The 11,751-nt window shown below is 32.1% G+C and overlaps 1 protein-coding gene across 1 annotated transcript; it reads right to left on the bottom strand.

Annotated features, from left to right (window-relative positions):
- Window positions 1-38: 38 nt before the first annotated feature.
- Window positions 39-9,549, bottom strand: LOC134248712 (regulator of MON1-CCZ1 complex-like). The gene is made up of 22 exons (XM_062731116.1): window positions 9,341-9,549; window positions 9,045-9,121; window positions 8,673-8,757; window positions 8,311-8,373; window positions 8,095-8,181; window positions 7,824-7,895; window positions 6,485-6,553; window positions 5,973-6,076; window positions 5,531-5,617; window positions 5,229-5,334; window positions 4,917-5,028; window positions 4,610-4,660; window positions 4,412-4,465; window positions 4,136-4,194; window positions 3,790-3,963; window positions 3,442-3,540; window positions 3,147-3,224; window positions 2,940-3,044; window positions 2,580-2,648; window positions 906-976; window positions 598-752; window positions 39-350 (listed from the first exon to the last, which is right to left on the bottom strand). Exons 1-22 carry the CDS (start codon window positions 9,446-9,448, stop codon window positions 268-270), a joined length of 1,968 nt encoding a protein of 655 aa, XP_062587100.1. The 5' UTR covers window positions 9,449-9,549; the 3' UTR covers window positions 39-267.
- Between the last annotated feature and the right edge of the window lie 2,202 nt (window positions 9,550-11,751).

The raw sequence follows: 11,751 nt of genomic DNA, 5'->3' as shown, positions 1-11,751 counted from the left end.
CAATAAATATGTCATAAATAAATATACATATATGTACAATATTAATCATCATTATTTCATAATATGGCATTTATTTCATTACATCCATTCAATGTTAAATATTTTAAATTTAAAAATCCTACATAAAAATGTATAAAATTACAAATTTATTAAAAAATTCCTATCATAGGAACTTTACAGACAGTCAGATTTTACAGCTGAATACTTTAAGTGATAGATTTGTATTGGTCATTTTTCATGTGGATGTATTGAAAAGGAGTATTCATCTCAGCTAGCAGGGGGCATTTCTGCCAAGGCATCAGTTCCAAACAAGCTCTCAAAATGTTTCACATACATTTCACAATGTTCCCCTACAACAATAAAGAATGATCTGATACACCATAGTTTATACTTGCCATACATTCTGTTTAGAAGGGAAATAACTTGTAATAATTTTTTTTTTTACAATATGGAACCTTACTTAATGTATAGACTGAGATATTCAGTTGAAATTCAAAACAAAGTATTTGTATACATGTAGGTATATATGCTAATTTTACTTCTTAAGACAGTAAATCTTCCTTACAAAGTAATATTGCACTTCAAATGTTAACTTACCAGACTGAAATTTTGGATTTCCTCGAATTTTCATATTTCTTTGTTCAAAAAATTTAAACACAGTGTAAAATAACATGGCATCATCGGTATTCATGGCAGCTTCTAAAAACTTTCTGGAGGATACAGAATCCACAATGTTCACACTTCTAATGAATCTACAAATAAAAGAGGCGAGTCATAAAATCAATTTTTTAAGATTTTTATTTCAAGATTCTTTTTATCCCATGTTTAATACATGTACTTCACGACCAATGTTTTACACTGGGGTATTTAATTTTCTGCATAAGTAAAAAATCTCTAAAATTTACCTCAAAGCTGGTAAAAGCTGTTGTTTTGATAAGAGCACCTCAATGATTTCTTCATTTGCCGTAGACAGCCTCTGTCAAAAGTAAAAAGAAGTAAAAAACACATCTAAGTAACAATTTCATATAAAAGCAGCAGATTGTGGAACCATTTTATTTCTAATGGGCAGTAAATATTGTACAGGTTTGTTGGTACATGACATAATTTCATGAAAAAACTCATTTTATACAGAAGATTCAACAATATACACTTATTTAATGACTACGAGGTAAACAGTCCAAATGTTGTCCTGAGGTAGTGGGGGAGACCTGGGAAACTGTTGCCCGAGGCCGAAGGCCGAGGGCAACAGTTTCCCAGGTCTCCCCCACTACCGAGGGACAACAGTTTGACTGTTTCACCGAGTAGTCATTGAATAAGTGTTTTATTACCTAACCTACTATATAATTAAGTAAATTGGAATAAAAACACACAAACAATCAATATAAAGTTTTCACAACTGTTTATTCACATACTTATCTATTAATTAGCTGAACACATAATATAAAGATTAAATTAATATTTTTAATTTAAAGTAATACTTAATAAATTTATTGTTTGTGTTTTTATTTAAATTTGATTAAATATAGAGCAGGTAAATAGTGATGTCGTGATCATCAAAACGCTTGAATATCACGATGACGCTTTAAACAGGCAACAGTTCATTCTGTGGCCCGGTCAACAGTTCATTGTTTCATGATCACGCAAAAGCATAAAATGAATCGTGAAACAGTTCAAAATGCCTAATTACAATTTATATAGTAGGTTATGTAATAATCTGATATGTTGACTATGTAACAGTTTGTGTGGATTTAAATTTTTTGGTAAGGATGAGACCCACCAAATCCAGAAAAGTGGTCCCCCCTAGATATTATTTTTGACAAAGTATAATTTTATCAACAAATTTATACATGTATATTGTACTACAATAACATTTCTTTTTAATATACTTTCCCTCCAAGATAAGAATTCTATTTGTTTTTATTATACCTCTACTGTAATTACTCTATATAAAAGTAATACCATAAAACTGCCTATTTCCCCGGGAAGAGAATTTTTCACTCATCTGAGGACTACTTCCTGGGAAATCAGAGCTACTCCCTGGGACTACTCCCTCATGAATATTTATTAATAATTTTAACCAATCAAAGTGTTCAGTGGGCGGAGCGTTCAAGAAATCTCAAATCTGTGACGTCATGTTATTAGCAATGTAACTATGACGTCAAAACATTTCAATATGCGATGTCAAAATCATACCTGATTTCTAGCAAAATGAAGATAACGTTATATCTTCAAAATGTGAGTGAAAATACTTTTAAAAAATAATTTAATTGTTTTTAGACACCATTCATTAATCATACAATCTGTTTAACAGCATGCATTTGTTATTATGCCTCTATAGTGTTTTTTTTTTAAATGTCGGAATATCTGGTAAAAAAAAATTAAATCGCCTACGATTGTTCGGTATAATAAAACAGTTATGGAATGTGAACTTGACAAATAGCAAATTTATGGTTCCCCTCGGCAGGAAACTATTTCCCTCTGCGGCTTCGCCGCCTCGGGAAATAGTTTCCTCCCTCGGGGAACCATAAATTTGCTATTTCCCTCGTACCCATTCCATAACTGTATATTATGAACTTTACCTTTAACATGTCCAGAGCCAATTGATGAGCGGGAGGGTAGACACTCTCCAGAGATAGCATGAGGCAGGCCTACAATGGAAATATAAAATACAGCTGGTGTCAAATTTCTATCTCAAATTCTGAATTCATATACAAGGTCTTAAAATTAACAGTCTTCCATGCCATGACAGACTGTATTTTTGATATACATGTATACTTTTTATCAACTTTTTTTTTTTACCTTTTTTTGAATGTTGCAAATGTTCATACAATAAATATCTATACTATATCATACATGTATGAGAAATATAACACTTAACCAAGCCTATCATTTCAAAACTTAGAGAAAACAAGTCTGCAATTTTCAGTTGATATTCTCACCAGTGGTTTAGAGTCTTGTAGTACATGGTACTGTAGAAACTGATGAAGCTGGTAGAAGCAGTTATTGTGAACCAAAATGTTGATGATCAGTTCATATAGGTAATGCTGAAAATAGAAATTGCAGGTTTAACATTTATGATATTAAATTTACAGCTAATACATAAGAATTTAAGCATGTCATTGATAAAAATGTGTATTCAATAATACCTGCACAGTGATGTTATTCTCACTCAATGATCGGATGTATTCAATAAGCACAGCTACCATAAATTTATACTTCATGTTCTGAAAAAAAAAACTGCAAGTATTATTGCCACTCCAATAACCACTCCAATAAACATTATATGCATTTCTCCATTTCTTTGAACAGCTGACATTTATGTTTTATTTTCGGTTATATATTGTTTGACCCCTGAGCTTTAATGTGGCATTTATCTGAATTAAAACTTCACCTTGATGTAAAGTTGTGAATTTTGAAGTGGACAGAAGCATGGCATCGTACCTTATTATCCTCAAACACGGAGAAGACATGAGTGTACATATCTGACTGATCAATCACCACCTTCATTGCTGGGTCTAGTCTAGCTGGCTGCTCACCTGCCTGTATCAACAAAAAAATTGTCTGACTTAAAAAATAACTTCTACATTTGTGATAGGTAAGGTTGGTGACATACATTCAGCATAAAATTCAAAAATTAATTCAGCTTTAATAATAACAAAGACAAATATCGTCATAAAATTAATTCAAAATCCAAAATAACTTTTTTATGATGCATTTTTTCTCCTGCAATTTATGCTCTCAATTTGCAATACCTATACCTGTCATTTGAATTTATGTCAAACTACTTACCAGTACATGAATCTCTGAGTCCAGATAGCCCTGGTACACCTTATTCAGCATGTCCAGCACCCTCGATATGGTGGACAGAGAAGCCTGACTCTCTGGGGTCAGCATGCTGCGACAGACACTCAGTATGACCCGCTTACTATCAGTCCGGGCCAGCAGGAACTTGACCAGGCGATACTGAGAAAATTTATTGGCAGACATTACAACCTAACCCAATGCTAATAATTGATAATCTACCAATAGTTTAAGATTTTTAACTCTATATTATGTCATTTTCCTATAATATTTTTCATTCAGAAAAATAAAGCTGGTTTCATTTTGTTAGATTAACATACATTAGCAAATGTACCTTGTCTGGAATCATTGTTACAATGGGCTCTAACTGCAGTTCAACATACCATAAACAGCCTGAAATAATTATTTTAAAAACTGTGATAATTCAGTTTCTCTTAAAACATCAATTTGATTCACTATGATATAAAAGCATCATGCAGCCAAACATTAATGGTACAAAAACACAGCACAAAAACCTTAAAATAATATGGTACAAATATAGGTGATTGTATTTACAATTAAATCATGAATGAATTTTTCTAAGCTGAAACTACAATGTATATGAACTTACCCAGCTTGGCATCAATAATTATATTGGGCTGAAAAACAACCCAGTTTGCTGAATCTGTTTTTAGGTCAAGAAGTATAATTGATTTGAACCTTAATTTAGACCTATGGTCAGAAAGACAGACAACATACAGATGGAGTGATTACTAGTTTGAACACAAACTGACATATAGTCTCCTAAATACAGCTTTTCAAAGGATACACAGTTCACAATTATACTCCATTTTACTTTGCCCTCCTTGAATACCAAGTGCTGAAATGACCAAAACAAGATTTTAATAAAGTTGTTTAGCAAAGTCCCAAACACTTTTTAAGCATATTTTAAAACCCACTTTATCTCAAATCCTAGTTTACCTTAAATGCCAAGTTTCAGATAACAAAGTTTGAAGTTTGCAATTAAATTAGCTAGTCATAAAAATTTATCAAATCACATTGTATCTCTTTACTAAAAAAATATATAGTGATGGCAATATGGCACATAAAGAAATTTCACAGCATTTGATACTTACAGGGTAGAAGAAGTCTAAATGGTCTGATGGGTAGAGGAGAGACAACAGCGTGATGATACCTGACAAATCCATCAGATTCACCGTCCAGATTGATGTCAAATATCATAGATGTCTGCAACATATGAGGCTCAGTGAGGTGTGGGTATTCAATATTGAACAAATGCAGATATTATCAGTTAACATCTTTTGCTACAGAGGATAGAAATTTTTAACTGGTACTGGTTCATGTCTCTAAATTTTAAATTTTAAGAATTTAGAGCTGTAATTTGAAAAATCAAATATTTTATGAAATCAAAGAAATGTTTTCCTCACCCTAGAGGCTTGATGATGTAAAACAATTAAATTGTTGACGACATTAATTGCAAATCTCCCACTGAGATCCAGTCTCATAACATCAGTCTTACGAGCAGCGCCCTCTCTGTAAGTCACAGAACATATAATGAGAATACATACACATGCAGAGAGCATAGGAGATTAGAAAACTTCAATTAATAGTCCTTGAATGACTTTGAATGAAAGGGTTTTGAACTTGTTATAAATATTTTCAGAAATAGACCTTAAAATTTCTTTAAATATGGCAGTTAAAGTAGATTGACTATGGAGTTGTCGTCTACCTTTGAATTTGATATAAAACAATTTCAGCTCCAATAGAACCAGGGCGAGGTTGATGTCTGAGAACAATTACATACAACTGACCATATCTGTAGTAAAAAAAAAAAGGACAATTACATACATATATCTATAGTAAGAAAAATGTGAATTTAATGAAAAGCATGCTTAAAAATCCCTCTTTATTTGTTAAAACAATGTGTATCTGTCCTAGGTATTGAACATTTTACATATATTTATTGTCCACATTATAATTTTTAAACAAAGTCCGCTCCATTAAATTACTACTGGCAAAGAGTCTGAAATGGGGCTGAAGATCACACAAATAAAAACATTCCCTGGATTTCATTTATTCTTGACCTAAATTGCCTCATAATGGCATTGTATCAACAATTTCAAATCAAATCACCACAAATAAAGATTTAAATGAATCCCAACTGTTCTTACATAGTTGCCATGCTGACATCTCTTTCTAACAAAGGTTGTTTGGTTGTTTTCTGAGCAGCTGGTAAGTCCACTTCAAATTTGGCCAACTTAGTGATTAAGCTAGGCTGTAAAATCAAAACCAGTCATAATTCTAATAGTATTTGCCATTAATCCAAAAATGTGGTTCAAAGAATCTGAAAAGTTTTATTTAAACAAAGAAAATCTGGAGACCAACACCTTGAGGTGAAAATTGCAGAAGATTCTCACTTGTGAATACTGAAAGGTATTCAAAAGAGTCTGTATCTGAAGTTATAAACTAAAAATTATAAAACATATCACCAATATCTTGTGAGAATTTACATGTAGCAGTAAATTTATTTGGTTCACTGTTTTCGACCAGAGACGGTCGTCATCAGGGTTTTGGTGATCTGTTTTATATCTTTAAGATTTCTATTATTACAAAATTTAAAGAAGTTTTAATACACACAGGAGATTTATAAAGCTGTGAAAAATAAAGGATGATTAACACTTACCCTGAAGAAGAATGGGTTTAGCTGGTTCCCTTGAGAACCAGTGGCTAGAAGTAGGCAACTGCTCTCCACCTATAGTATTTAATATATATTACAGTTAATTTGATAACACATAATAACCCACCTTTTGTAATTTAGAAATCATGGCGGTATAACGAATTTGGCGATGAATTGAATTTCCGAACTTCTGGAAAACAAGAAGTAGAGTTACCGTCCTTAGAAATACCATTTAGAGTTTCTATTCTTATTATTACATGTATATAAAAACATATTTCTGATTGAATATACTTCAAGTAATCTTTTTAATGTACAAATTCGCTAAAACAATATGTGCAGTTATGAAATAGACAAGTATATGGGTGTGCATTTAAATCTACAGTTCTGCTATCGGAAAAAAAACATGCTGGGTCGATCGTCGTGATATATTGCCGATAGTAAATAAAATGAATTCTTGAATAAATGTATTGTTTATGGCAACATTGTAATTAAATATATAATCACAATTTATACCGTATAATTATTTTTTCAGCAAACCTTGCATTGTTTAAAGCAGAGAACATCTAAATAATATAGTTATCGGCGTACTTTAACAACGACCGCTTTCGTGGCAAAGCCGTGACTAAATGAATTTTATTAAACAGAAAACAAAATTATTATAACAGTTCATGTCCAAATTATTGTTTATTTAGTTCTTGTTTAATTTCTTAATTGCATGTACCTTGCCTGCCTTTGCATGCTTTACAACAGGGATATATAGTGTCAACCAATTAGCCGCGCTTCACTGCCCACACGCACCTGTGGCGGTATTATCGAGATAATTGACACTTAAAAATGGACGTTTGTTTTGAAAACAGGGTGGCGGATGGCGGTATGCGAATTTGGTGTTATAAAGAGAATTTTATATAGCAGGAAAAACGTTCTTGGGAAATCATGGCGTAATTGATGTAGCCACGCCGATTTGTGTAATCATTTAGTTGCGAAAATGGCGATGAATCGAATGGCGATAATTCGAGAATTGACTGTACTTCAAAAGTTGATAACACATATTAACCCAATGCTTTAATTGTTATGTATTTGAAGAATGATTATAAACTGGGCATGCTTGCTAAAGAGTTTAATATTACAATAGTAAGGAGGGTTTATGCTCAACAAGTAACCTAACACAGTTTTTGGCCAGAAACTTTTATTCAGTGAAGACAACAACACCAGTTTTAATACTAAGTGTAACTTCCTATGGCAAAATCTCAAAACATATCTCATCTTTTTGAGGAAGCTAATATAGTTTTAAAATGGCTATAATGAAATCTTAACATCAACAAATAAATATTAAATAACATATTACCAGCCACACAAACCAGCAGACGCTCATGTTGATGGTTTTCAGACATTTAAGAGTCCTTCTCTCCACTGTTATCTACATTGTAAAACAAATCCTATTAATTTTACTATATTAATTTATGTACAAGAGTCATGAAACAAAACATTAATAAACATTTACATGTGTACCTATAGTTAAATAAACACTTTCTCACTTACATCTGAAAAAAGTGAAATTTGTATACATGTTTACATTTGATATCTGCTCAACAGTTTACATATCTCTTTCAACTAACCTGATAAAATTCTATGCCATGATCAGTAATGAACACAATTTCATTGGGTGAGGTCCACACAAATCCACTTATAATTGTTGACTTCCCCTGAAATAAGACAACAGATCTACAACTCAATCTTTGCCCTTAAAAATCTTGGGCAATAGAATTGCATACTCTTCACACCATTTTAATCTAAAGCACTTTTCTTTTGTAAAAAATGAAACAAATGATTACCTTACAGGTCTGTGAGTATTCCAGTTGATCTGTTGACATGTCATCACGAAAATTTACAAATTCCTAAAATCAATTTAAAAAAAGCACACATATTGCATGTTTGCCTGAAATTGTCCTGAAAGCTCCATTCTGTAGGATTAAATTTCATACAAAAATAAGGAGCTCTCAACTTAAGAAGTGAATTTTACTGATTCAATAATAACAATGTGAAGATCTCTCTCTCTCTCTCTCTCTCTCTCATTTACTTTTAATGAACAGTTCTTGACAGTGCTGAAATTTTAACACAATGAATCTTTTTTTTTTCAAAGAACTTTTCACTGACAAGTCAGTTCATGTAACTGTAAGCATGTTTACAAACATACCACTGATTTGGGAGACCTTTGTACTGCCAATATTCGTCTGTCTGGGGAAAATTTTATAGAGGTCACATCCCCTCTACTTTCCATTCTAAACAAAATATTTAACCTTTTATTAGAAATTAACTTTAAACAATCCATATTCAGAAAAAAATGCAGTTTACCTGTTTTTGGAAATCAATCAAATAAAAAGTATAAAACACGTAAATGCTTTTAAAATAACCAATTCAAATCCATTATACTGGGTGTAAAATCATCCTAGTAATACTTGTTCTAATCATGAACATTCTTTTTTAAATTTTATGTTAAGCAATGCAACAGAAAACTGAAATATTGTTTTATGAAGAATTACACCCTAGTTGTAAAAATCCAGTTAACCTAAATGTAATGCAGTCCTTCTCTCTTGGTCCTTTAACCACCACTCCAACAGCTCCACCAGAGCGTACTGTAAACACCTGTAAGTACAGTATAACATGACACGGTATATGTAACAAGTTATAATTATGATTGTGTAATGTATAGAGTATTTGGAGTATATCACAAAACAATAGACAAAGGACTCATCTCAAATTTGAAAGTGCAAAGTAAAAACCTCAAAAACAAATCTGAAAGGAAGGAACTACATTTTTTCAGTTTCTAATTCGTGATGCTAGCAACAAGTTTATGTTTGTTACCTGTTTGTTGGCATCGTCATAAAAAACGTTTGTAACTTTATCTACTGGGTCGAATCTTATAGGGTTTTTGCAGAGCTCAATATAGAAACTTCCCTCCTCATCTGCCATTTCGAAACGGGTTTCTTGTCACATAATTAAAAAGGAAATTACTTGTAAACACCAAAAGACAAAGTCTCTAAAAAGGGGCGAAATGTAAATAATGTAGGAAATAGTATCTGCACGATATGCATAAAAACCGGACTACTTTTTATAACGGAATTCCGGAAAATAAAATATGCAATTACGATATTTTCCAATATAAATAAATTAGGGAGTAGAGGGTTAACAGGGTTTTACTATTTTCCGATATAATTTATTCTTCAATATTTTGCTCATATTTAATTGACAAACACGCATTTCTTTACATTCTTTAAAGGCACCTTTTGTGCAGGTAATAGAGTTACCTGTCCTTGATTATTTTAACATTTCGACAGTTTTAGTGAATTTCTGGTGTAAACGGTATTACAGTATATTTTAATGATACATTTCAAAAAATTCTTCTCTTTATACATCAGTTTACAACAGATAAGAATGACGTTTGTCTTACATCCAGACAGTTTTTTAACATTGTTTTATTTTCTCAAAGTTAGACTATCTCAGAATTACCTTCCCCTGAAATCTGGTTTTCATACAAAGCTATAAATTAGCATGCAAATGCATTATAATCCAATTTTTTTCTTTCTTCATATAAAGAAGAAAAAAAATCTATAATCATATTTTGAAGTTTATCTATAATTAACGAGTGTGATATAGGTAAAGGTATGAGAATAAGTGATGCATCAAAAATATATTTGAAAAAAATATCGTGTTTTTAACAAAATCAATCCATTTATATATTTACAATAACATAAAGTAATAAATAAACTTTAATTTGTTTAAACAATAATCAATAAACTTTGTAAATAATTATAAAAAAGACTTTTTAAAGTAAAAAAAAAATATGCTATGATTTTATAAATGTATAAAAATAACTAAAGAGTTTTTTAAAATGAAAAATGAAAAATATATATATCTTAATGATGCACTTACTCAACAGCAGTGAGGGATCTGCGACACGGGACCGCCCTACTAAGGGACTGCAAATTTAGATCTTATCTTTGTGAAATAGGTCCTTCGTTAAGATAGACCTTAAATCAACATTATCGGAAGAAGGTGTGTGGAGGGGAGAAGAGGAAGCTGAGGAACATTGTACACATATGTTTTGGACATTTTATATGTACAGGAAATGAATATGTTGGGTGTTTACGTATAGCATAAAAAGAGGTACTGTGAGCATTGAGCTCACTATAAGCTAGAGGTACTGTGAGCGATGAGCTCACTAAATGATACCCCCCGCCTCCATATAGTTATAATGGCAAAGTCGATGTTTTGCTGGGGCTGGAAAACCCAAAATATGTGTCGGATCAAAAAGTAAAATAAGAGGTGCACAATGGCAGTATGTAATAAAGATTCTGTGAAAGTTTCATCAAATTTCATTCAATGGTATGAGAGGAGTTGCGAATAAGAGATGGGTACTTCAAAGCGTAACAGACGGACGGACGGAATTAACGATTACTATATACCCTACCGGTTTTCAAGCGGGGGGTATAATGATGATAATGGCAAAGTCTGTTTTGCTCTGAGAAACCCAAAATAAGTATCAGATCAAAAAGTAAAATAGGTGGTGCACAATGGCACAATTTATAAAATAGAATGTGAAAATCTCATTAAATTGTATTCAGTGGTATATAGGAGGATAAGAGATGGGTACCCGAAAGCGTAACAGACGGACGGACATCCCTTATAAACTAGAGGTACTGTGTGCATAAGCTCACTAAATGATACCCTCTGTCTCTCATATGGTTATAAAAGCCATATTTTGCCCTGCAAGACCCGCAATAACTGTCAGATCAAAAAAGTAAAATAGAAGATGCACAATGACATTATGTAATAAAGATTCTGTGAAAGTCTCATTAAATTTTATTCATTGGTGGCGGAGGAGTTGCGGATAAAAGATAGGTATACCCTTCAATACCATAGAAAAAATGTTCGTGCATATGTTTTGCTCTGGGAGACCCAAAATTTGTGTCCGATCAAAAAGTAAAATAAAAGGTGCACAATGGTACTATATGTAACAAATAAAGATTCTGTGAAAGTCTCATATTAAATTATCTAAATTTCATTTAGTGGTAAAAGAGGGGTTGCAGACAAGAGAATGTTAGAAATTATACGTAAAGAAACGCTATAATGATCACCGTCTCAAAACACAAAATCACTTCAACTGAGAGTGATTCAGCCTCAGAGAGTGAAATTTTTGTCTACACAGATTATGTAAGCAGCACCGGATGGTGACATACACGAAGATGACGAACAGTATTTAACTCACAAGTCCA

The sequence above is a fragment of the Saccostrea cucullata genome, unplaced genomic scaffold (assembly GCF_032062105.1).
Source record: "Saccostrea cucullata isolate Sc308-1 unplaced genomic scaffold, CSIRO_AGI_Scuc_v1 ctg1683, whole genome shotgun sequence".
Taxonomy (NCBI): Eukaryota; Metazoa; Mollusca; class Bivalvia; order Ostreida; family Ostreidae; genus Saccostrea; species Saccostrea cuccullata.
Note: the sequence above shows the minus strand (reverse complement) of the source record. Positions and strands in the feature narration are given on the sequence as shown.

Coding starts and splice junctions, on each gene's coding strand:
- LOC134248712 (XM_062731116.1), bottom strand. CDS start 9,448: ATGGCAGATGAGGAGGGAAGTTTCTATATTGAGCTCTGCAAAAACCCT. Junction 8,758..9,044: donor AAGGACTGCATTACATTTAG/GTTAACTGGATT, acceptor TATTTTGTTTAG/AATGGAAAGTAGAGGGGATG. Junction 3,225..3,441: donor CCGTGTTTGAGGATAATAAG/GTACGATGCCAT, acceptor TTTTTTTTTCAG/AACATGAAGTATAAATTTAT.